The 27,934-nt window shown below is 42.5% G+C and overlaps 1 protein-coding gene across 1 annotated transcript in view; it reads left to right on the top strand.

Annotated features, from left to right (window-relative positions):
• mafa (MAF bZIP transcription factor a) overlaps window positions 1-27,934 on the top strand; it is an 88,189-nt gene that overhangs the window by 11,612 nt on the left and 48,643 nt on the right. The window contains exon 2 of the mRNA XM_061701255.1: window positions 199-264. Within this exon, the coding sequence (XP_061557239.1) occupies window positions 199-226 (28 nt within the window). The 3' untranslated portion in view covers window positions 227-264. The remainder of the gene's footprint in view (window positions 1-198; window positions 265-27,934) is intronic.

Here is a 27,934-nt window from a genome sequence, read left to right as displayed (position 1 = left end):
AGAGAGTCTTGCTCGGCATGGAACTATTTGTTTCTTTGTGATTGTGTGCTGCATTTATTTGTGTGTGTTTGACAGGGTGGCAGAGAATGACGCATGCCGGAGGAAACAGAGGAATGAGAGCAAATGCCATAGCGTGTATTTACCTTGATAGTCATTTATCCTCTCCTGTGTTTTTTCCAATCTTATCTGCTTCTCTAGGTCATCCAGAAAATTCCTCCATCTGTGATTTCAAGCCCCATTCCTCCGCGCCCTTGGCTCCCTCAGGTAAAAAAAAAAAATCAACTTTATTTCCGTTAGCTTTTTTTGTTCTTTGTCTTTTACACTACCTGAGTGTAAAGTCCTTAAACAGTGAACGTACTGTAATTCCATTGTGTAAGTTTGGAATATTTTAAAGTGTGGTTTATGAAAGATTAAATACATAAATAAATGCACTATATATAGAAGGAAACAAATAACCTTTTATAGCTAGTGTCAATGTAATATTTTCACCAAAGCAAGTCTGCAATGTATTAGACCACAACTTGTAAAGTAAATGTCATTATTATATTATATTTTTTATTAGGAATGCCAGTAGTCATCGACTGAAATTTCCGATTACAATCAAATTTATGTATCAAGAGTTGAATTCACTGAGAAATTCCTCATTCCTCTTTCAAAAGGTAAAACACAGAGCTCACTTAAATTGAAAGTGTCAACATTAATGCACTTTGTGATGGTGGTTGGTCTAGTTTCGTTTTTATTATAGGTGGTGTGATAAATGAGTTCAGCATTGTATCTGGAATGTGTCATGTCATAGCAGGACTCAGCTATTCTTTTGTAGCAAGTTCGTTTTGGTTTGTACGTGCACACTGGGTCAAGTATGTACAATTATATATATTGGACACCACAAATTTGAAGGCACAAAATGACGTACAATTTGGAAACCAGCCAAAATGTATGGTGAAATAGTCCTCAAAATAGCATTTCAACTACAGAGCTGTGGCTCAGTTGGTAGAGCAGGTTGTCCAGTGAGCAAAGCGTTGCTGGTTCAAATCCAGGATCTGACTGTCTGCATGTCGAAGTGTCCTTGAGCAAAACACTAAACTGTAATTTGTTCCCAGGTGGCCTGGCAGCACCTTGCATGGCAGCAGCTGCACTTTGGTTTCTGAATGTATGGGTGAATGTGAGGCTTTGGACACTGTGACAGTGCTATATAAGTGCAGTCCATTTACCATTCACAAAAAGTAAGGAAATGTGTTTTTGGTTGACCCTTCTTGCCTATAAATCTTGTACCCTTGGAAAGCCTTTTTGTTACCCTTTTAAATGGTGCCACTTTTGTATGGAATATGCAACTGTGGGATGAGCAGCAGGACTTCGAATGTGGGTTGCACCCATGAAAAAAATTTCAAAATCTAAAACCCAAAAAGAAAACGGCACTTTAAGAAGACAGTTTCCTCCCCCTGTTAGCACTTCGGTATTGTACGCTGTCTTCTAAAGACTTGCAGTCTTGTACATGTGCAAAAGGTGCGATCGCACAGGGTCGACATGGTTGGGTGGGTGCGGGAACGCGGAGGGGCAGGGATTTTTGATATGGGCAATATTACCGTCAGGACCCCCTTTCCGTTGCCAACTGGATTTACAATGTAAAGACTTACCACCTGTTGTTTTGGGACTGTTATTGATCGGCGAAAATTTATCATCAGCACCCCCCATCGCTCAATCCTCGATCTGGCAGGCACCATTTAGGGCTGTCGGGGGCTCATCGCAGCGCGCCATCCAAGCCAGCACCACTACTGCTTGCAATCAAAGTTTGCAGGAAGATATCGCTGACGACTCTCTGCCCAGACAATCCGGAACGGACCGTCTCTCAATTTTGGCTTTGTTCGTGCGGTTGTATTTCCTGAGATATATTCACAGAGGCATAACACCCCAAAAAACAAATTTTCCCCACTTAAATCAAGTTGAAGAATTGTTCAAAAGCAAACATTCAGGATGTGCCTGCTTATATCACATAAGGAGGGAAGAAGTTTCGATTTCCAATGCACATATTGGCTTCACATATTGACGTGTTATAAATTGTTGGGTTATTTACTTGATTATGTCTAAGTGGGCCGTGTGGTGTGTGATCCGTAGCTGGCCTTTCTCCAGCTCTACTTCACTTCAAGAGGGAGGTAGGACAAAAGCCATCAGGAAAGACAAGGACAAATCTTGCATAGATGAAGTTTCTTAAGTGATCCACCCATTCCACATGTCATCACTGTGAATTAGGCGCCCTCTGCTTGTGGCTGAGGGGTGGGGAGTATAAACAATGCCAAAGGAACGGATGTTAAACAAATTAAAGTGGAAAACTATGAGGATGTCTATCTGAGACGGCCCTCGTAAATCTCCGCTCCCTGGCCGCGTCAGCGTTCGTTGCCGATGCGGCGTTCTTACAGCCTGCCAGCAGAGCACAGAGGGGCCGTGGACAGTGTGGTCTGTTCTTAGCGGTCTAAACCATACGGGAGGCGCGTCTTTGTTTTACGCAAATCCAAGTATATGAGGAGGAGAGGAGGGCCTATGAGTAGTCGAACCACGTAGCTCCGGGGGGACAAGCTGAGTGATGGAGATGGAGAGCCAGGTCTTGGTGTCCTTGCCTGTGGAAAGTGTGTCTGACGCCGGCCAGGACCACATAGATGCCATCAAAATCACTGCGCCTTTGCCTAAGCCATGCAGGACTGTGAGTGAGTTAGATGTTGAGGTGATAACCTTAGATAACCCCACCAACTGGCCAGCATGTGCTATGAAAGTAGACACAGTAGACAAAGAAATGTTAGAGTTCAGAGTCCCAGGAGAGCTAGGGACCCAGGATATGCTGACACTGATAAAACACCAGGTGTGCGCATGTATATATATGTATCAGTATGTGGGAAAAGAAAAAAAAAAAAAAAAAAAAAAAGTGAGATGAATGTGTGCAAATATAGATTGCAGCCGGCTGGTGTGTGATCACATTAGCATTCTGTTAGGGCCAAACCCAAGTTGAACTGACGTCAACGAAATAGCTGCAGGAGTCCGATTGCTTCTTTTGCCTCATCATCAGTGTTGCACTTCAACACACCACAAAAGCCAGCTGACATCTACTAGTAAATACACGATTGAGACACACCACTTACCGTATGCTATCTTGCCGGTAACTCTAAAGAATGTCACAGGCCAGGTAATGTAGTGAATAATGTGAAGTCTCTTCACATTTAGACTAAGTCTAGCTGATTATGTGATGGACATTCCATTTTCCTTCTGTTGAACCCTCACATGATTTGATGAAGTCTTCAAGATATGCTGATGTCTCACAAAACAGGCAGACACTCTAATAGAGCAAATGGCTATCAATCTTTTTCTCTGGCCAAAATTTGTTTGCTGCCTTTTTCGCTTTCTCACGAACTGATTTATTGAAGCTGACCGGCCAATTAGACCTCTGCTGCCAAATCAACAAGCCCAATCGGCTGGAAAAGCACACAACTCTGACCACTAATCGATGAGCAATGGCCGACCCTCGGCCCAATGTTTGCAGGGCTTGCCCAGGTTTCACCCAAATCCACCTGGCTGCAAATAGGTTGTTTCTTATTGTCACATTTACACAAAATGATCCAGTTCCCCTTTTCAAAACTATCATTTGCATCCTTACTTCAATGTTTTGCCCAACAAATCAGTTTGTTCATGTCAGTCACGCATGCTCAGAGCTGCATGTATTTACAGAAAGGCTCTTCTATCACAGCGAGGTCTATTTCTGGGTCCCAGGATGTTGCTCTCCGCAATTGAGGGCAGGTGACATCGATCCAGATTGACCTCTTGTGTGGAGGGGAAAATTAATGAGACAGACGAAGGTGTAGAGGCCTGAGAGAGACAGAAAGGGGGCATGGAGAAATACATACAGTAAACAACCTTCTGGATGATTAATCCAAGACTGGGTGTGATCCCTCCTTACTCCTTTCCACCTCCTCCCCCAGGTGGGAGGGAGAAACTGGACACTTCTCAGGGGGAGTTCACTATTTTTAGGCCTGATGACCAAAAGACACTTGAAAGGTAAAAATAAAGACACCCATGTACAGTGAGATGAGAGCAGTTTGCGTCAATACCACATATCAAGCACACATATCAGTTTGAGCTTTAAAGGAGCTGAAAGGTGGGACACTAGGCTTCATTTGTATGTGAAGTGGTGCTAGATTTAGTGTAGCGTGGTTGGGCAGCGCAACACTCTGCTAATTATTTCGCTGAGTTCTCAGTGAGGAGCGCCTCTCTCACTCAGACAAGGGAGGCTCGACAGTAAGTGCTGTGTCCGCCGACTCTGGGTTTGAGGTACTGTTGGGTCTCTGGTGGACAGTCAGAGAGGCAGGGAAGCCTGGGACTTTGGGGAGAGAGCATCATCACGCATCATTGAAGGGGAGGGGAGTGATATGCTGCAGTTGGGGACATTTTATTCTGTACTGGCCGGATTTGGTTGGTTCCTATTAGAGTAGTTTCTTACAACTGCCTTGTTCTCATAACACAAAAAAAGCATCCATCCATCCATCCATCGATTTTCTGAGCCGCTTCTCCTCACTAGGGTCGCGGGCGTGCTGGAGCCTATCCCAGCTATCATCGGGCAGGAGGCGGGGTACACCCTGAACTGGTTGCCAGCCAATCGCAGGGCACATACAAACAAACAACCATTGGTACTCACATTCACACCTACGGGCAATTTACAGTTGTCAATTAACCTACCACGCATGTTTTTGGGATGTGGGAGGAAACCGGAGTGCCCGGAGAAAACCCACGCAGGCACGGGGAGAACATGCAAACTCCACACAGGCGGGGCCGGGGATTGAACTTCGGTCCTGAGAACTGCGAGGCAGACGCTCTAACCAATCTTCCACCGTGCCATCACAAAAAAAGCAAATGCTGTAATTAGTAACATCTGTAAAATCTTTAATTAACATACAGTAGCACCTTCAGATATGAGTGACCCGACGTGAGTTTTTCGAGATACGAGTCGTCATTCGGATGATTTTTTTTTTGGTTTGACTTGTGATCAAGAATTTTAAATACGGTGCTGCACAGTGGAAGTGATCCCAGTTCAACTCACTTCACAACAAACCTCAGTTTGGCAGAAAATGAACAATTCTTCAGAAGAAGAGGTTTCAAAACATTTAATGCCCGTCCCAGTTGAAATTTAGTGCGAAGCTAAACATAAAACAAAGAGAATTATACATTATGTATTTAAAACAAACACATGACTTTGCGTTAAAGTATGTTAGCTTAACACTAACACACAATGGGAAACGTCACAGACAGGCTTATGAATAGCATATATGTGACCGTGTTGTAACGGTTTAAGCAACACATATCTGAACACAAATGGTGCAGGTGCCGCAACACATGTAGACAGACAATTTAACATTACTTACAGGCAAGTATAGTTTACTGTGTCACAGTAGTTGTGAAACTATTCTATGTTTGTGTCTGTATGACTGTATTATACTGCCCCCGATGGCCAAGTTGCGCACACCAGAGGGAGCTGCAATGAATGAATCATGATGTGAAAACTGTTTAATGCTTTGAATTCTATACAATTATGTTATCAAGATACATTTTATAAAGTGCAATATTATAGAGTTCAATCTTATTAAAAAAAAGACATTACAAAAAAAAATATGTCTGGCTTTTTTGAGAGGCTGGAACGGATTAATGTTAATTTCATCCACTTTTAATGGGCAAAAATTTAAGACTCAAGTGTTTTGAGGTACGAGCATGGTCACCGAACGAATTAAACTGGTATCTCAAGGCACCACTGTATATCTAAATAAAGCATTACTAGAGCAGAAACAATTTTAGTGTATTATGGCCTTTATGTTCGTGAAATGTGTAGCAGAAGGATCTGCTACTTTTTTCGCTGATGAAACCTTTCAAAGGATAGAAGCAGTAGTGGATATATAAAATCTCTCTCTCTCTCTCTCTCTCTCTCTCTCATATATATATGAAAACGTTTGGCTCAATTACTCACTTAATTCCTATGAGTAAAATAACAACAAACCCAAACAATGCATACAATTGTGAACAGTTTAATAAAATCACACAATCCGGTAAATGAAATAACAAGGTATCAAATAACCAAATCAATGATTTGAATATAAACATGTACGTGTTAGTTCCTACACTGCCTTGAACTGAAATTCAGGTCCTCTAAATTCAAATGTCTCCATCTCAACCCTATTCTGTCTGACCGCCTCCTCCAGCACATCCTGTTCTTCCTCCCAAACAAACTTCCTACCTCCTCCTTTCATCCCAAAATCAAGTTAACCGCACTTCTTACCCCTCCTCACTACATTGCACCTGCTTGCCTCTGCTCCTTCTCCAATTACACACACTAACACACACACGCTTGCACACGTACACACACTTTCTCCACTTCCATTCTCTCCCTCGTTAGCTTGATGAATGGCTTCACTGCAGGGAAAGTGCTGATTTTCATCCCTCTGTCTGATTTCTGCTGGCTGTTATTAATTTCAAACACTCAGAGAAAAGCAAGCGAGTCGATAAATAAGGAAATGAACACCCTTCATCCTGCCATGCCGTAGCACTCGCAGTCAGTCACCCTGTGCAGATGCCAGGCCTGCTTTTAGAGAGTTCAGATGCACGTTTGAATCACTAGAGGGTTCAATATTTTTATTTCTAAAAACCCACCAATAAAAAAAAAAGTATTTTGCTACTGCTGCATCCTATCACTCGTTTATGGAGGGAAAAAAAACAAACAAAAACAAAACAGAAATAAAATGACCACAAAAAGAATCAGATCCAAACCAAATGAAAGAATATAAACAGCTCAAATGAATATGTTAATAAATGTATACATGCAGAGACGATGGAAATAGAAAAAGATAAGTTGCAGGGGGACATGGTGGCAGCAGGCAAATAATGATACTGTATAAAAATGCACATTTAACTATATTATGTAGTCCGTACAGTTGTAAGTTATTAGTCAAACACCTACAAACAAACCGTAATACCTTCAGAGACACTGCAATATCTTTCTTGCTGATGGGAAAAAAAGTTTCACTTTTTGAATGTATGTAATTAAAACCATGCAGCGTATTTCAATAAGATGAGTTGGCCCACGTACTAAAATCTCAAATATTAGAAAAGAGAAAGGATAAACGGGTCTGTAGAGGTCTGTTCAGTTAATATACAGTCTTGAACACATTAACACATATCAACATAGTTTATTATTCCCTTGGCAAGATGAAAAAAATCATAATAATAAACAGAATTCTTTGGAAGAGAGGAACGTAACATAAATATTAAAAGAGAGGAGGCCAGCAAAGAAGACAGAATAGAGAGCAAAGAAAATTGGAAGAGGGGAGGAAAAGGTAGAGAAAGGAAATAAAAGGTGGGAGAAGCACAGGTTTGGAAATGAAAGAAAAGGAGCAGTGAGGAGAGAAAAAGTGAAGTAGATGGACAGGGATGATCGCTAAGAAAGGAAATGAAAAAAGGGAGGAGAGGTCGTAGTGCCATGGAGCCTGCAAGTCTTCTGCAAGGCTCTGCGAGTGTCGACAGAACTTTTTACAAGGCATAGTTGCTCTCATTGTTAACTGTTAAATGCTGGGGCTGCGTTGGAGCAGTGGAAATCAAGGGAAGGAGTGGGGGAGTAAATATTTTTATCACTCAATTTATTTCATAGTTCTGGTTAACCAAGCAGGGAATGTTCACATTGAGTTCCAGTATAGCCTGGACAGTGTCACCCTGAAGAGAATATGTCTTTCGAGGCCTAACGAGGAGGCTCACAAGTTCCAAAGGCCGTATGGGAGTCACACTCCCGTGTCATGTGGGTGCACTCTGTGAAGCGACACTACATTGGTCAAATTGTTGTCTTTTGTAATGCTTTGGAAAAAAATATTGTTGCTCACAAGAATTGACAGTCCTGCTTGGCTCACATTCTTTTGTACAGCCTCAGTATGTAGCAAAACTAGCAATCAATCTTCTTCGCAACTGACTTAATTACTTAATCTCAGTGCATATTTGAAGTGGTCGCGACAGAAGGAAGCTGGTGAGAGCAAATGAGTTCGCAGCTAATGGTCTCTCGCTGCGAGTAGCGGACAGCAGTGTAGGATGATGACATTATCGGAAGCAGCTGCATATTGATACCAAAAAAAAAAAAAAAAAACGAGAATATGTACTTTCTCAATATAAACACCCTGGTGCGCTTGCATTCCATCAATGACATTGTCCCAGATTATCGCACTACTCGTCACTTTAAACTGCATACACTCCTTGAAATCTCGGCGCCCTTTGCACAATGGTCATTGCACCGGACTATTGCAATATTAGTGATTCGAACTGCTTGCTCTAAGTGCTAGAGGACTCTGCATCTTTTGCACAATTGTAAAAAAAATAATAATAATGAAAAAAAATGTACCGGCATTACCAGACAACTAGCAAGCCTTTATTGCTCAGTGACTTTTTTTTTTGTCAATGTCTTTATGTCTCCAAAGTGTTCTCTCTCAATTGACTGTCTGCTGTCGTACTAGAGCGGCTCCAACTACCGGAGACAAATTCCTTATGTGTTTTTTTGGACATACTTGGTAAATAAAGATGATTCTGATTCTGATGACCCCTAACAAACCATAAACAAACCATAGTAAAACACAGTTTTCCTTAGAAAGGTGTAGGCCAGACAACATGCTTTTCAGTTGAATGCCCCTGAAGTTGTACAATGCAAAAATGAACCAAGATTTTTATCCATCCATCCATTTTCTGAGCCGCTTCTCCTCACTAGGGTTGCGGGTGTGCTGGAGCCTATCCCAGCTGTCATCGGACAGGAGGCAGGGTACACCCTGAACTGGTTGCCAGCCAATCGCAGGGCACATACAAACAAACAACCATCCGCACTCACATTCACACCTACGGGCAATTTAGAGTCCCCAATTAATGCATGTTTTGGGGATGCGGGAGGAAACCGGAGTGCCCGGAGAAAACCCATGCAGGCAGGGGGAGAACATGCAAACTCCAAACAGGCGGGGCCAGGGATTGAACACGGGTCGTCCACCGTGCCGCCTCCAAGATTTTCAGGGGAAAAAATGCTTGCTCTCGATCTTCAGTCCATTTCTATTTACATTATCTCCTATGGGACCAACTGTTTTGAACTATGCAAAAATCAAAGGTCAACCATATGAAATATAGAGGTGCCTTAAGATACGAGTCACCCAACTTACAGGTTTTTCAAGTTCGGAGCTGATTCATTTGATTAGACTCATGAGCAAACATTTGAGATACTGCATGATCACAGTAAACTCCACTCACTTCACAGCAAGCAGCAGTTTGGCAGATAGTGAACAGTTTAAAAAAGAGGTTTCAAGCTGTGTATTGCCACTCCTAGATGAAGTTTACTGTCAAACTAGACATAAAACCAAATAAATTACACATTATGTATTTAAAACAACCACACAGCTTTGCCTTATGACAGTCTGTTTAACCTATTACTAACACAGAATGCCAAAACGCCATAGACAGGCTAACAAATAACATTGGTGTCACGGTGTTACAACCGTTTAACCAATGTGAAATTGAACAGAAACGGTGAAGCGACACATTTAAAGAGACAATATAACAAGACTCACAGGCATGTACTCGTGATCTTTTGCAAATATAACTAATATTACTGCAGTTTACTGAGAATGCAGCCCTATGGGGGGCACAAGTCAGTGCAAACTGTAGGCCGGTCCCAAGCCCGGATAAATGCAGAGGGTTGCGTCAGGAAGGGCATCCGGCTTAAAACCTTGCCAAACAAATATGAGCGTTCATCCAAAGAATTCCATACCGGATCGGTCTTGGCCCGGGTTAACAACGTCCGCCACCGGAGCCGTCAACCTGCAGGGCGCCGTTGGAAATTCAGCTACTGTGGGTCGAAGTCAAAGAAGAAGAGAAGGTGGAAAGCGGGTTCTTCGGCAGAAAGAGAAGAGGAAAACACAGAGCCTAGAACTGAATGTGGGGACTTTGAATGTTGGGACTATGACAGGAAAATCTCGGAGTTGGTTGACATGATGATTAGGAGAAAGGTTGATATATTGTGTGTCCAGGAGACCAGGTGGAAAGGCAGTAAGGCTAGAAGTTTAGGGGCAGGGTTTAAATTATTTTACCATGGTGTAGATGGGAAGAGAAATGGAGTCGGGGTCATTTTAAAAGAAGAGTTGGCTAAGAATGTCTTGGAGGTGAAAAGAGTATTAGATCGAGTGATGAGGCTGAAATTTGAAATTGAGGGTGTTATGTGTAATGTGATTAGTGGCTATGCCCCACAGGTAGGATGTGACCTAGCGGTGAAAGAGAAATTCTGGAAGGAGCTAGACGAAGTAGTTCTGAGCATCCCAGACAGAGAGAGTCATAATTGGTGCAGATTGTAATGGACATGTTGGTGAAGGTAATAGGGGTGATGAAGAAGTGATGGGTAAGTACGGCATCCAGGAAAGGAACTTGGAGGGACAGATGGTGGTAGACTTTGCAACAAAGATGCAAATGGCTGTAGTGAACACTTTTTTCCAGAAGAGGCACGAACATAGGGTGACCTACAAGAACCGAGGTAGAAGCACACAGGTGGATTACATCTTGTGCAGACGATGTAATCTGAAGGAGGTTACCAACTGTAAGGTAGTGGTAGGGGAGAGTGTGGCTAGACAGCATAGGATGGTGGTGTGTAAGATGGCTCTGGTGGTGGGGAGGAAAATTAGGAAGACAAAGGGAGAGAAGAGAACCATGTGGTGGAAGCTGAGACAGGACGAGCGTTGTGCAGCTTTTCGGTAAAAGGTGAGACAGGCTCTCGGTGGACGGGAGGAGCTTCCAGAAGACTGGACCACTGCAGCCAAGGTGATCAGAGAAGCAGGCAGGAGAGTACTTGGTGTATCTTCTGGCAGGAAAGGAGAGAAGGAGACTTGGTGGTGGAACCTCACAGTACAGGAAATCATACAAGGAAAAAGGTTAGCTAAGAAGAAGTGGGACACTGAGAGGACCGAGGAGAGGTGAAAGGAATACATGGAGATGCGACACAGGGCAAAGGTAGAGGTGGCAAAGGCAAAACAAGAGGCATATGATGACATGTATGGCAGGTTGGACACTAAAGAAGGAGAAAAGGATCTATACAGGCTGGCCAGACAGAGGGATAGAGATGGGAAGGATGTGCAGCAGGTTAGGGTGATTAAGGATAGAGATGGAAATATGTTGACTGGTGCCAGCAGTGTGCTAGCTAGATGGAAAGAATACTTCGAGGAGTTGATGAATGAGGAAAATGAGAGAGAAGGGAGAGAAGAAGAGGCAAGTGTGGTGGACCAGGAAGTGGCAATGATTAGTAAGGGGGAAGTTAGAAAGGCATTAAAGAGAATGAAAAATGGAAAGGCAGTTCGTCCTGATGATATTCCTGTGGAGGTATGGAAGCATCTAGGAGAGGTGGCTGTGGAGTTTTTAACCAGCTTGTTCAATAGAATTCTAGTGCGTGAGAAGATGCCTGAGGAATGGAGGAAAAGTGTACTGGTGCCCATTTTTAAGAACAAAGGTGATGTGCAGAGCTGTGGTAACTATAGAGGAATAAAGTTGATGAGCCACACAATGAAGTTATGGGAAAGAGTAGTGGAGGCTAGACTCAGGACAGAAGTGAGTATTTGCAAGCAACAGTATGGTTTCATGCCTAGAAAGAGTACCACAGATGCATTACTTGAGGATGTTGATGGAAAAGTACAGAGAAGGTCAGAAGGAGCTACATTGTGTCTTTGTAGATCTAGAGAAAGCCTATGACAGAGTACCCAGAGAGGAACTGTGGTACTGCATGCGGAAGTCTGGAGTGGCAGAGAAGTATGTTAGAATAATACAGGACATGTACGAGGCAGCAGAACAGTAATGAGGTGTGCTGTAGGTGTGACAGACGAATTTAAGGTGGACGTGGGACTGCATCATGGATCAGCCCTGAGCCCCTTCCTTTTTGCAGTGGTGATGGATAGGCTGACAGATGAGGTTAGACTGGAATCCCCGTGGACCATGATGTTTGCAGATGACATTGTGATCTGCAGTGAAAGCAGGGAGCAGCTGGAGGAACAGTTAGAAAGATGGAGGCATGCACTAGAAAGCAGAGGAATGAAGATTAGCCAAAGTAAAACAGAATATATGTGCATGAATGAGAGGCGTGGTGGGGGAAGAGTGAGGCTACAGGGAGAAGAGATAGCAAGGGTGGAGGACTTTAAATACTTGGGGTCAACCGTCCAGAGCAATGGTGAGTGTGGTCAGGAAGTGAAGAAATGGGTCCCAGCAGGTTGGAACGGGTGGAGGAAGGTGTCAGGTGTGTTATGTGCCAGAAGAGTCTCTGCACGGATGAAGGGCAAAGTTTATAAAACAGTGGTGAGGCCAGCTATGATGTACGGATTAGAGACAGTGACACTGAAGAGGCGACAGGAAGCAGAGCTGGAGGTGGCGGAAATGAAGATGTTGAGGTTCGCTCTTGGAGTGACCAGGTTGGATAAAATTAGAAATGAGCTCATCAGAGGGACAGCCAAGGTTCGATGTTTTGGAGACAAAGTTAGAGAGCGCAGACTTCAATGGTTTGGACACGTCCAGAGGAGAAATAGTGAGTATATTGGAAGAAGGATGATTAGGATGGAGCTGCCAGGCAAGAGAGCTCGAGGAAGACCAAAGAGAAGGTTGATGGATGTCGTGAGGGAAGACATGATGGCAGTTGGTGTCAGAGAGGAGGATGCAGGAGATAGGCTTACATGGAAAAGGATGACGCGCTGTGGCGACCCCTAACGCGACAAGCCAAAAGGAAAAGAAGACTGCAGTTTACTGAGTCTGTTATGAAACTCTTCTTGGTGTGTGAATATTTCTCTGTATTATATTGCCTCCAAGTGGCCAAGACCTGCACACACAAAGGAGCAGGGCAATGTCCATTGAATCAAAGCAAAAAAAAAAAGTGGAATAAACTGTTAAATTCTTTACATTCTATTTAATTACGTCATTACTATGCCATTACTACATGTTTTTATAAACTACAGTATTACAGAGTTCTATTTTTCTTATTAAAACAACTTTTTGTTGTTTTTTGGAAAGCTGGAATGGATCAATGGCATTTTCATTCGTGCAACTGGGAAAGATGATTTGAGATATGAATTCCTTGAGTTAAGAGCCTGGTCATGGAACAAATAAACTAATAAAAGGAGGTATAGTCACATCTACATCCAAAATTTATTCAGGATCCAAGATCTGAAAATTAAATATAGACAAATATGTAATCACCATATAATAATTGCATCTAATCCAATCCAACAAGAATACATTCACGGTTTGACATTACTGGTTATTACGAAACATACAGCACGTCAAATTGGGTTCAGAGATTTTATAGCGTTATAAGCAACTGAATATGTTTAATGAGATTTTCCATATTGAATGCAAATTGCTTCAGTGTGCAATCTGGATATGACCTGGATGGAATTTTGGTTTGACATTACGACTTCTGACCCTTGCATACATAGATGATATATCATCATTTAGTATTACTATGTGGATTGTCACCTTATACTGCATGTGTTCGTAACAAAAAAGTTATCAAAAAGTGTCGTCTGAAATCAAATACACGTAATCCAACAACCAAACCACACCAATAAAAAAGAAACCTCCATGGCACATGAAAAGGGAATTAATGAGTGACTTGGTCCCTACGCTATCATAATGTGTCAGCCAATAAGTACTCATACTGGTGCCATGACTCGATCCCTCAGGTGATCATGAGATAGATATCATACACAAATGCAATTCCAAGATTTGATGCATACAGTACTGACATACAAAGTCTCATTTTCTTTCCATATCTCTTGATAGTAGCCCTAATAGACCTTCTTCCCAGTGGCACGCTGCAGTTGCACTCACTTACAGTACGATGGCTTTAATGAGATGTCTGTGCAGTTTGTGTGTGTGTGCATGCGCGCGTGTGTGTGTGTGTGTTTGCGACTCTGTTTGCCTGCCTGAGAAAGATGTTAGCGATCCTCATGGCCCTGTTTATCTCCATCCTTGTGTTGGAGTAGAGGGAGGTCAGAGGCAGGGCTGCCTGGATCCTTCTCCATTCCCACGGCTGCCGTCTCACAGGCACAGTGGCCACACGAGGATAAAAAGACTATGGATTTTTTTTTGTAGCCCTCCTTCTCCCAAAACACACAGAGAAGAAAGATTACACACAAGATGAGCACATCCTAGCCCATTCAAAGCAGCTTTAAGATCAACATTAGATGGAACTGGCCTGAGCGCTACGGTTCATGGAACAAGTGCACGCACAGACACACACACACACAGACACACCTACACACGATAACGTAGACAAGATACCTTCGTACAGTTTTCTAGTTGGCTGCCTCGTCATTTATGCAGCAAAGCTCTGGCGTTTAACAATCGTGTGCTGTTTACACAACATAGGTACAAATGGTTACATTTGAAAATGGAATTCTGAGGAGAAGTAGAGACCATCATCACTTCTGTGTAAACAATGAAAATGGTAGCGTGAAAATGAAGATCATGCACGTGTGTTTAGTGCAGGGAGCTCAGGGTGGTTTAAGCTTACAAGTGTGCATATTACATTGTTTTGATCTGAGTCACGTGTGCACATGAATTGTTGGGCCCCCCATTGATGGGAAATGATTCGGGTATTTAACTAAAAGGTATCGGCTCGATACACATTACCATAAGACATTCTTGTGAGATTATGATACAGTATGTCTTTGCTGCAAGGCGTGACATCTGGTGCAAACTAGCAATTGTGGCATCATACTGTATTGCATCACTTGTGAGGTTTGCTACTTGTTATCGACACCAGAGAGAGAGGGCAACTTTCCAGTAAAACAGAAGGCATGTGTCATGACACGAGTAGGACACAGTGCCTTTAGCAGAGACAACATTGTCACATACGGAGCAGTCAAGGTCGTGCATACACATACATATTTAATTGACAGAAAACATATTATATTACCATTGTTTGTATTATACCGAAAGATTGTCTGTCTTTTCCTTTTCCAAATTCAAATTTTCAAGTCAGTTTGTGCTGTACCAATCGCAAAGCTTCTCTGAGATGACACACCTTGGCAGCATCTTGCACTTGCACTGCGTGTGCCGTAAATAGCCCGAGTGCACCGAGCAGCTCTGCTGTGTTTGGACCTATTTTAGGGCTGACACAGGAAACAGGGCCATCCTGACAGTCACCCTGCCAACCGGTACCGCACACAGAAGCCCCGGAACCTTCTGTCACACACGCATACATACACACAATCACACAAACAGCTGCTATTTTTCATACTGTATATCATGTCATTTATTAACTTGTCAGAGGATCATCCGACTAGCAGACGGATGTTATTTTGGCGAATCTTGTCTAGTTTCACAGTTCTATTTTATTATTCCGCAAATATTCACCGTTCATACAAGCGCCCTGCAGTGCCAATTGGTGTCCACCACACATCCCCCAGCTTGTCTTCTTCGTCATAAATCCAAGACAGCTAAAATCAACCATACTATTTGTGTCTATAGCATCTGCATAGTAAGCAAAAGGTAAGCAAAGATTCACTTGAGCAGAGAGCTCAATTACTCACAACACTGATTTCTGCTGTTAGCTGCTTGCAGTACAGCTGGAGGCCTCGGGCTGAATGGACAGTTAATTTGGATCTAATTGAATTATTGTTTCTTTACTGGTCTGTATTTTTTGGTGGGAGTCAATTATTCATTAACCTGCTAAACATTTTGGTAAAATTAAGTGAAGCCACATGAGCAGGCTCATTTAAGCATAAAGACGTAAACACTGCTTCAAACACCTCTTCAGCAGTCTCTCATATTTGAGCTGGAAGATAAATGTTGCAGGCTTCTCCTGCCTCCCTGTGTAATTATGTGCATGGTGATGTGCTTTTACAGCCTGCCTAACAGTCGGAAATGATCTCCTGGAAATGAACTCCAATTAATTTTGACACTTTGCAAGCGTACGAGTGTGCAGAAACACTGTAATGACACTTAACGGGAAATTGGCTCCAGTTGAAATATTGAATACACTGTATTGCAAGTTCAAACTACTGTACATTGTATGATTCTGACAGCTTGTTCCTGTAACACACATCCTTGCAAAAAAAGAAGAAAACAAATGCTGCTTCGATGCATATGAGGGGGTAAACAAATGGCAGAGGTACTAGACCAATTCTTTGAACATAAGTTACATTGTGACAGAGACACCTCAATGTTTGGACACCCATGCTTTTTCTCCTCTCCCTGTGAAATGAACAAAATGTCAGAGATTAGTACACAAATCCCCAAAAATGGGATTACACAAATCCCAAATATGCAATATATTTGAGGTTTTTTTATTTTATTTTTAGTATTATTATTATTTTTTTTTTTAATAGGGAAGTCTATAAAAGGAAACAAAAAGGGACCTTTCGGTCTTTTATGGTCAGTGACATGTCATGCCACAGTGATACCTTTTGTGCCACACATTCTGTTGAGCTGGCACTTTTGCAGAAGAGCACCTTTTGTTTTGGGGGGAGGGGACTGGGCGTTACGGCCAAATCTATTGTCCAGACAGAGCCCCTTCATGAATTACACTTTTCTATTTTCTAATAAAAGCTACCTCCTTTAAATGGCTAATTTTGCAAAAGTTCACCAGTCGCCCACTGTGCCCAAATGCATATTCATTTATTTATTTATTTATTATTGTGGGAGCTGATGCGGCGGCACAGTTCTGAGGACTGGGGTTCAATCCCCGGCCCCGCCTGTTTGGAGTTTGCATGTTCTCCCCGTGCCTGCGTGGGTTTTCTCCTGGCACTCCGGCTTTCTCCCACATCCCAAAAACATGAATGGTAGGTTAATTGACAACTCTAAATTGCCCGTGGGTGTGAATGTGAGTGCAAATGGTTGTTTGTTTGTATGTGCCCTGCGATTGGCTGGCAACCAGTTCAGGGTGTACCCCGCCTCCTGCCCGAAGATAGCTGGGATAGGCTCCAGCACGCCCGCGACCCTAGTGACGAGAAGCGGTTCAGAAAATGGATGGATTGATTGATGGATGGGAGCAGATGCTGCATCATTTGTAAAAATAAAGCACTGAGAGTTTCTTGAAGGTAGAAAATCACAATTCAAGTGAAAGTCCACTAACCATTTGAAAGGCCATTCTTCCATTCCCCGTTTTAATACCTTTAAAATACAACTTTTCCCCAATTCTCAATTGCATGTGTGTTTTCCTTCAACAATCACACAGATTTTGCAAGGCTTTATTTAAACAGATAATCAGCTACGAGAGGCCCCTAGCATTCCCCAAACCAACTCCTCGCCTTGCCTCCCGGTCTTTCAAAACAACAAAAAGGAGGGGGAAAAAAGAAAGGAAACTCCTCCAGAAATTAACACATTTTTATGCAGACAGTGCAGAATAGGATTACCCTACAGTGCTTCACTTCCAACTACTAAAATACTTTCCTCCAGTAAAACAACTGCAGAGGAGGAGGTGCATCCCCTGCACATTCGACCTAATCTGCATGGATTCTTCTGCGTTCCATCCTTATATTTGAGGGCGTCGCTACCTAACAGCGTGAAGGACTGTGAATGGCAAAGGATTCTATTTCACATACAGATGCACAAGGTTTCGCGTACAGAAATAGGATATAGAACAAAGAACTGGTGTGTTTTCCATTTCATTTAAACTTTTTTTGCAGTTTACCACACTTCTGCATTGTCTAATTCTATTTGTTTGACTGTTTTTTTTCTTCTTAATTTATTTGGTTGGAAAGATGATGTTTTAATATATAGTTTCCCCAAAAAGCTTCTGAGGTAGTCAATTTCAGATATAATGACCTATTTTCCTTGAAAAAGAAATGCACATGACTTGAGGAAGAAGAATATTGTCGCTGTCAGGCAGAAAATTGTATGTCCAAATATGGTCAGTTTAATATTTTTTCCCAAATTGATACAATTGGTGTGTCTCCACATGGTCTGTTATTTTTACGCTTTATTAACCAATCTAAAGAGTTGAAGAGAACAAATCAACTCTCTTGAACGCTCAATTATCTGAGGAGTGTTTTAAAACTGTTCCCTCACTCTGCAGGAGCCGTTCAGCATCATGTTGACTCATGATTTAAAGTCTGGATGTTTGTCAGACAATAAAAAGTGAAAAAACGCGAGATACATTTGAGTTTTGTTAAAAACAGATCGCTGCAATGCTTAGGTGCAGAAGAAACTGGTAAACCATCAAGGTAATTTTGCGTGCAGATTAATTTCCAATAATTACACTGCTTAGTCAGTGCCTCATTCTATTTTTTGCTTTATTTATGGTTGGTATGGTTTATGGTAAGACTTGTGAAAAAAATACTTTGGGAAGATGATGTAACCACAGTGTTTTGATTTTTTGAAGTATTAAAGGTTTCTTGTCTGGTCAGGCGGTCGGCGTAAGCGCAGACTTTGATGTGGACGTGTCCTACCATTTTAATCAATGCCAGTGTATTAAATTAGGGTATTAGATTAGCGATTGAACATGGTTTGGAGTTCTGTTGATGTTAGTGTGAATGGTATTTGACAGTAATATAAGGTATATATATATACCAACTTGAACAATGTGGTGTTTGGTAACACAAGCACGATGGAATTTTTTTAAAATTGTATTTCTTGCATAATAGTAATTTTGGAGATGTATTCTTCCAGAGAGTGACGATAAGCTCCATGAAAGTACAGTCGTAAGGTCAAAATCCACAAAGAAGTATTCCCCTTATTTTTCTTAAATAAGGCAGTAAACTTGCAAACACAACATTTCATCATCCATCCATCCATTTTCTGAGCCACTTCTCCTCAATAGGGTCGCAGGCGTGTTGGAGCCTATCCCAGCTATCATCGGGCAGGAGGCGGGGTGCACCCTGAACTGGTTGCCAGCCAATCACAGGGCACATACAAACAAACAACTAGTCGCACTCACATTCACACCTACGGGCAATTTAGAGTCTCCAATTCATGCATGTTTTTGGGATGTGGGAGGAAACCGGAGTGCCCGGAGAAAACCCACGCAGGCACGGGGAGAACATGCAAACTTCACACAGGCGGGGCCGGGGATTGAACCCCGGTCCTCAGAACTGTGAGGCTGACGCTCTAACCAGTTGTCCACCGTGCCACCAATATTTCATCAAATGAGAGAATATATTCTGGACAGTTACAGTATCATCATGTTGATTTCTTCTTCTACAGTGCTTTGCTTTTCTTGTGCGATCCTAAGAAATTGTGACAACTGATTTGTAAATGTAGCACTTTTATATCTCTGTGTTAAATGGTTGGTGGTCTTTACTTAACCATGGCCACGAAACCAGAGTGACGGTTGTTGAGTACCACATAAAAGACAAACATTAAGCAAATGAGTGTTACAATTGAAAAAGCCAGAGTTCAGTCAGAAGGGGCAAGAAGAAGAGCACCTGGCGTTTTTTTATTTTTTATTTTTTTATTACTTTTTACGGATTATAATTCTGTGGACTCCGTGGAGAACTGAGGAATTTTACTGATGAGACATTTCTGTCAACAAGGGGTCAAAATCTCAGGTTGACTAATTTCTCTTTTAATCTCACATCCCATACCTTCTTCTGTTTCCTGTTCCCTCACATCCACCCCATATTACAGCTATACCCATGCATCTCGCTATGTCATTGTCTAATTCATCTCAGGTACTCAGCCCCCATCTTGGAGCTGTGTTTTAGCTGACCCTATTAAAGACAGACAGCTTTACAGCAGCAATCCTTTCTTATTGGCACCCTAATTGTTCTCAGAGAGAAAAGGGGACTCGACTTATCACAATTAATGTAACAGCACATTTGTGAACTTTAAACAATCCACATTGAACATGTTTTCTATGTTAAATGTAACGCTACAAAACTCGGGGGTTTTGATAAGCTATGTTTCTAACTGGGTGTGTGAGTGTGCTTGAGGGAGTGAGCGTGGTTTGAGTGTTTCACTGAGAAAATGTTATTACATAAATGGACTATACAAGACAAAGACGTTGATATTATCATAATTAAAAGTGAACTGTACCATATGGCGAGGGAGAGGAAGCGTTCATAAACAATCAAACTGAAAGCCTCTCAGTGAACGCAAGTACATGAAACCCTCATTTTTCAGCCACGACAAGTGTGAGGGTGTGATGATATGCCTTGAATAAGCGCAGCACAGGTGTCATTGCTGGATAGCAAATGCACTAGCGCCCATGGGTGTGTTGTGTTCTGAAAAGATGCGGTTGAGATGCTTTACTGCTGCTTTCGGAGCTTGATCGTTGGAACTGAGATGTGTTCTGCTATCAGCTATATTAAAGGGGACATATCTTGCCAAACTGACTTTTTCTATATGGGATGTAATATTGGCTCTATGGTGCCTCAGGAAACATGTGAAATCCATCCATCCATCCATTGATTTTCCGAACCGCTTCTCCTCAATCTGAACTAAAATCATCCACGCATTCCTGAGTTTCAGATGTTTTTCTGCCAAGAGGCCTGAAGTCAGTTCAATCAAATTTCTCAAGCTTATTTTTACGTCACAAGCAAAGATATCCGCCGTTCCTTTCCACTCCCGGGATTTCTGGGCATCACTGCTAAAGTTACTGCCCCCGCGACCCGACCTCGTATAAGGGGTAGAACATGGATGGGTGGATGGATGGATGGATGGTACGCTGTTAACCAATGTTAAGAATGACTATTCAACGCTCCATGTGTGCGTCACCTCAAAAAGCCTCTCTGCTCTCACGGGAATGTCCTCTTGCATTTTTCCAGATTTGAATCTTCAGTCCAAAAGCTGTCAACTTCATTGCTTATTTTAACGTGACAGGATTGATTGGATCTAATAGTACCTTAAGCTCTGCTCTCATCTTTGAAAAGGACTGAGGAGAGTCTCTGTTTGGGGGTGGAGGGTGGTGGTTGGAGGTTGGTAGGGGTGGGGTGGGGTGGGGTGGGGTGGGGGGACCAAGAGTGAAATGTTTATTCTCTGGAACATTGCTTAAAAAAAGATGATTGAGCTGTTTCCACAGCCCCCCAAAAATACCTTTTCGCCCATTTTATGCATCATTTACATTTTACTGCACTGCGCGCTGTAGATAATTGAAATCAGACCCAAATCTATATGGCTCTATAACCCCTTTTTTTCCTCCTCCCATATAGGAGTGTAATGTCTGGCGCGTGTCTTGGACCGGCTTTGGTGCTGCAGGTCCAGAAATAGTTGAGTCACGTGGCTGCTCAGTGGGATCTGTTCCCCTGGCAGGAAGGTGTTATATGGTTACAGTTATTTCTGTTGTCTGTCTGCGGATAGTTTTTACCGTGCTCCAGAGGATCAATACAATGTCATAAAAAGACTGCGTCACCCATTGCCCTCTTTATGCAGGACAGCAAGGGTGTGTGTCTATGTGTGTAGGTTAAGGAGGTGTGCATGTGTTTAGATTTTTAACTGCTTGCATGCATAAATAAGTGAACACATGCATGGGAGAGCAGGGACCTTTGTGTAAGTGCAGTTACAGTAAAGCAAATTTAGACTCCCTTAAAGCCACCCTCTTTGTTACTTTGCAGCCATTTGCTGTAATCATTTAAGTTAATTTTTTTCCTCACACAGCACCCCATATTGACAGAAAAAAACAGAATTGTTGAAATCTTTGCAGATTTATTAAACAATAAAAACTGAAATATCACACAGACATTAGTATTCGGACCCTTTGCTCAGTATATAGTAGAAGCACCCTTTTGAGGTAATACAGCCATGAGTCTTTTTGGGAATGATGCAACAGGTTTTTCACACCTGGATTTGGGGATCCTCTGCCATTCCTCCTTGCAGACCCTCTTCAGTTCCGTCAGGTTGGATAGTGAATATTGGTGGACAGACATTTTTAGGTCTCTATAGAGATGCTCAATTGGGTTTAAGTCAGGGCTCTGGCTCTTAGCTGTGTGCTTAGGGTCATTGTCTTGTTGGAAGGTGAACCTTCGGCCCAGTCTGTGGTCCAGAGCACTTTGGAGAAGGTTTTCGTCCAGGATATCCCTGTACTTGGCCGCATTCGTCGATTGCAACCAGTCGTCCTGTCCCTGCAGCTGACAAACAGCCCACAGCATGATGTTGCCACCACAATACTTCACTGTTGGGACTGTATTGGACAGGTGATGATCAGGGCCTGGTTGTCTCCACACGTACCGCTTAGAATTAAGGCCAACAAGTTCTAATTTGGTCTCATCAGACCAGATAATCTTATTTCTCGCCATCTTGGAGTTCTGCAGGTATTTGTTTTAAGCAATCTCCATGCGGGCTTACACGTGTCTTGCACTGAGGAGAGGCTTCCGTCGGGCCATTCTACCATAAACCCCGACTGGTGGAGGGCTGCAGTGATGGTTGACTTTCCAGAACATTCTCCCATCTCCCGACTGCATCTGTGGAGCTCAGCCACAGTGATCTTTGGGTTCTTCTTTACCTCTCTCACCAAGGCTCTCCTCCCCCGATTCCTCAGTTTGGCCGGACGACCAGCTCTAGGAAGGATCCTGGTCATCCCAAACGTCTTCCATTTAAGGATTATGGGGACCACTGTGCTCTTAGGAACCTTAAGTGCAGCACAAATTTTTTTGTAACCTTGGCCAGATCTGTGCCTTGTGACAGTTCTATCTCTGAGCTCTTCAAGGCAGTTCCTTTGACCTCATAATTCTCATTTGCTCTGACATGCACTGTGAGCTGTAAGGTCTTATATAGACAGGTGTGTGGCTTTCCTAATCAAGTCCAATCAGTATAATCAAACACACCTGGACTCCAATGAAGGTGTAGAACCATCTCAAGGATGAACAGAAAAGCGCCCGAGTTAAATATATGAGTCTCACAGCAAAGGGTCTGAATACTTATGGCTGTGTGATATTTCAGTTTTTCTTTTTTAATAAATCATCAAAAATTTCAAGAATTAAATTTTTTCCCCCTGTCAATATGGGGTGCTGTGTGTACATTAATGAGGGGAAAATGAACTTAAATGATTTTAGCAAATGGTTGCAATATAACAAAGAGTGAAACATTTAAGTGGGTCTGAATACTTTCCGTACCCACAGTATTTTAACATTTGTGTTTATAGATAAGCTGAGGATGCGTATACATGGGGTTGAGGTTTATTCTATGGAATTTTTGAAATGTATTTTACAGGAAAGAAAATGAGTGAATGAATGAATGAATTAATGTGATATTTAAGGTGATTTAAGAGGTGTTGAAACATTCAATATGAGGGGTAACATGAGATGGGTTATCATTTACTGTTATTCAGTTAGTGATCAAAACTACCCAATCGTTACCCAGTCTCTGGGTTAAGGTTTATTTGTCGATGGGATGTGGATGCAATATAGGACAGGGGAGCATATTAAGGTTTGGGGTACATATGAACATGTTCATTGATTAATTCTAGTATGCCAACTCATTTTAAATTGTTGAAGTCCCTGTAAACTAAATATAAATGTTTTCTGCATTTGACACACCAAAGAGACATGCATTCAATCAAAGCTGCCAATGAGGCACTCTAAACTGGCTACACCAGTGGACTGTCCAAAGGGAAAATGCATTTTTTGTGTGTAGGCATAGCTAGCCAGCCAACTGCACCTTCCAATTGCGCCAGATAACCCCTGTTGCAAACAAAGGCACTCAAGTTAAGTTCTTATATGGTGGGGGATGGGCAACTCATGGACGGTGTCAAAGTGAGTCACTATGCCCTGTTTTAACCACACCTAAAAAAAAATAAAAATAAACAAATAAAAATAAATAAATAATCAACAAAACTAAAATGGTGACAACAGTTTAACACCGTGGGCTCTATTTTTGGAGAGAGCACATATGTGGTGGGGCCCAAATGCTGGCAGATCCTGATTTTCATGCAAGCGCATGGGTTCTGCGGTTCTTTGCCAGTTTGGCAGACCAGTCTGTACCAAGCAGGGCATTCCAGAGATGAGGGAGAGTCTTTTGAATTTTTCCTGGTGGTGTGCCAGTTTGGTGGCAGTAAGTTGATCTAAATTTACACCTGTCTAACTCTTGGCGCATGGTGGAGAGACCGCTGGACGAAAGCAATTTTGGTGAAATTGATTGGGGCACAAGCACACAGATATCAGCTCCACGGACATATTTAAGTTTCCAGCAGTTGTAACCAGCTGTTTACCTGCTCATGTTGTCTGTTGCCTCACCGGCCAGAGTGTCGGTTGTCCATTGATGCATGGATCACTGCGATTATGCATCGTCTTTTTATGCACAGAGATGTTTCCGTTGAGTCTTTCAGTTAATTGCGCCCCATTGAAAGGGAATGAGAGGAGCCGCTTTGATTGGCGGCAAAAAAAAGTCAGCTGGAAACACAGTGATGCAGCCTTCCATCTACAAGATCCGCCGTCCTGCCCTGGTCTACGAAATTACCAACACCGGTCTAATCCACCTCTGGCGCACAGTTGTGCCTGCTGCTGCTCTGGATTTATGCCGTTCATGAATATACAGCCCTAAATATACACATTGCAGTACTACATAGTTCTCAGTCTTTGTACATTTTTAGCTATTATCTTCAAACGAATAATCTTTTTAGAAACAAATATCAGAATCCAATTGCTTTAAAGTCAATTTAACTAATGGTAGTTGATTAAACCTGAACGAAATCGCCCAGAAGCTATCTTCAGCCTCAGCCTCTTAGCTTCTTCAGCCTCCGGGACTAACACCCTTTCTATACGTCAATATACAGTAGAAAGCTATATATATATATATATATATATATATATATATATATATATATATATATATATATATATATAGTCTCACTAACAACAAACATTTGTTTTAAAATAGCCAAAATAATTACATTCCTGTTTCAGTCATGCAGGGATAAAAGTTAATTGGCTACACCCTATTGTGTTTGATGCAGTTGATTTCATATGCCTCAGTTGCTTCAAGACAATGACAATAGTATATATATATATATAGGTGATGAATGAATTAAGCACGTGGAGTATCTTTGCTATATGTGCCACCAAAGTTGCAGTCAAGGCCTGGGGACTCCCAGATGAGGGCCTGTAACAGCACAGGCAACGGAAGCTGGCTTGCAGCTAATTGGTTCCTGCGTTAGCAACACAGGGATGGTGTCAGAGTCAGCACTTTCCTCTCTTTCCTTTTCCCTCTCAGTCTTCCCACCTCCTCTGCCAACCACAGATGCTTAAGGTTTGACATCCCTTAGTGACGCACGAGCCAAGCTCATAGCTGCAACTTTATGTGTTGACAAAGAACAGTGTAACCTCAAAGGTCGAACACAATCCATTCCGGGAAGGGGGTGTGGATTTTGAAATTTTTTGTTGTTTTTGTTTGCTTTGAAAAAAGGATAATGGTAACTGAACTAATGGTTTACTGGGTCAAACTGTCACCATCAAAAAAAAATCTATGTGCCCTGCGATTGGCTGGTGACCGGTTCAGGGTGTTCCCCACCTCCCGCCCGAAGATAGCTGGGATAGGCTCCAACAGCCCGCGACCCTAGTGAGGATAAGCAGTAAAGAAAATTGATGGATGGATGGAAGTCTTTACAAGCACATTTTAAAAGTAACAGTTCAATAGTCATACAGGCTTACAAATAAGGTTATTGACCAGTTTATAGTCTTCTTCACTTCCAACAGTATCCTTCTTATAAGACCTCGTTGAGGTTGGTTTCCCTTGGGAATTAATTAAGGTAATCCCTTTATGCAACTCTGTTTGGCAAATGTGATGATATCATTTATGATGGTGGTTCAATTTTTGTGTGACTTTAGAGGCATGGTTTTTATTTAAAGAGTATAGATAAAATCGGAATTATATGACTTCAGGGGAATTCGATTTAAGGGGTTACACTGCACTTTTTTCAACATATTACTGTCTCGCAGTTTATCACAGCATTTACAGCCATGCTATGTCCTATGTACTGTCTGAACCCTCCAACCAAAGCCCATAGCACTCGTACAGCAGATGAAGGTCACTATGTAAAATGACCCTCCCCCTTCAAATACACACCACCTGATGACCAAAATGACAGTGAAGGTAGACCAATGCTGGTAATCACAGGTTATGGCAGTAATATGTGCGCAGCAGGCTATATAGTATATTGTCTATGGATGTTTCCTGTGTGTTTATGTCTTTTCCAACTGTGGAATAGGAGAATGCGAAGCGTATCCCACTGTGACGAGAGTGGACTCGAAGAGAGCAGATTCTTCCTGCTCCGATCACAAACCAGACGTCTGTCAGACCGCAGGCTGCTGTTGCGTGTTTATCATGGCAGGATGTCCTTTCACAAACAGCCTCAAATTTATGAGGCTTGAGCTCACCCATAAACTTTATCAACACTCTTGGCTTTGACAGAAGACACATGGCTGGGCTGTTTCTTCTTGACACTTTAGGATGCTAGAGTGATTTGTGAACTATATGAATGAACATTTGATTCAGCACAGTTTATTGTGGTCAAGGATCATTGCAGCATCCCTAAATTTAATTCTACATTTTACACACAACAGAGAAGAGAGCTGTTAACAACACAGCCAAATTTGAATGATTTAAAAAAAAAAAAAGGCTGGTAGATAAAATGAGGCTTCAAAATTGTGAAAAATCAATCCGTTGTCTCCGCTCCCTGAACGCTGTGGGCGCGTCTGCTGAATGCGCTGAAACCACGCCCCCCTCAACTGTCAACTGTCTAGCAAATACCATACATCTTCCTACATATCCCTACATGTTTGAGCCGCGAAAGATATTATCCGCTTCAAGTCTCCAGTGGCTGGAATATATCCCACCGAGTCGTCGCAGGGCTTTCCACACCCTGATAAGTGGCGCGAGTCACCAACTAGTTTGCGACCTAATAGGCTTCCGGAAGCTCCCCGGAAGTTCTTATAGGGTGGGGGAGGGGCGATACATGCCGGGGCCCAAATGTGTCACTGCATTTTGGGACATGGCAGCCATTTAGGCTTAGCAGTAACCACTGTGAAAGTAAACACAGGTTCAAGGATAAAGGCTTCTTTATACTCGCGTGGGCGGCGACCGCGCTGATGTCACTGCGGCTATCCCGTGTGCAGTTTGCCTTTATACTCGAGACCAACCCACTCGCGCTGTTTTGAAAATGTCCTGCAGTTCTTCTCCAAGTCGGGGGGTGTCGCTACGGCTGGTATTGGTTCGGACACCACAGGGTGGAGTTTCCTCGGGTGTATAAAGAGGCCTTCAAGAAAAGGCTAAGGGTTTAACCTTGTGTGACCATTAAGAAAATAAATTATGTTAATAAATATTTGACTGTAGAAAAGATTTCTGGTATTTGTATATTCTATTGTTTCATACAGTCAAAATTGTTTCACAATTCAAACTAAATATAGTTTGACCAGCATCTCAAAAAAAGGTTGTGTTTTCCAGTAGATGTAAAGTAGTATGAGCATTGTTAAAAGCTGCTGGACTGAGTCAAACTCTGCAAAAGACTGTGAACTCTAATATATTTGCACTTGGTGCTTCGTGTGTCTGCTGTCAATCCTTACCAAACGCTGCGCTCACGCTCCAGCCTGATGACTCCACTGCTGACCTCCTCAATGAGGATGACAGCCCAGTCTTGGCCCCCTGGCTGCCCCACTACATTAAACATTGATGGACCTTAAAGCGAAGGCTGGAGCCTGTCTTGCACTGTGGTCTAGCTATGGCCCTCAGCAGCCAACTCTCTTCTCTGGTTGCAAGCAATTCCTTTTTTTAAAAAAAAAAGAATTTCCTTCATGATGTGTTTTTTTTCTTTCCCTATTTATTTATTTTTTTTCTTCCGTGCATGTGCCTTGTCCTGCTGTAGCGGTTATTTACACATGGCCATGAGAATCTGCCTGCAGCGGCATGTGTTTTCAGTGCATATTGAGACACAAAATCTACAAAAATGGGAGTGATAAGAGTTTGCCGCTACTGCCTGCGGCCCGTTTCACAGCAGTTAGACGTC

The sequence above is a fragment of the Phycodurus eques genome, chromosome 2 (genome assembly GCF_024500275.1).
Source record: "Phycodurus eques isolate BA_2022a chromosome 2, UOR_Pequ_1.1, whole genome shotgun sequence".
Lineage (NCBI taxonomy): Eukaryota > Metazoa > Chordata > Actinopteri > Syngnathiformes > Syngnathidae > Phycodurus > Phycodurus eques.
This window is presented reverse-complemented; position numbering and strand designations above follow the sequence as displayed.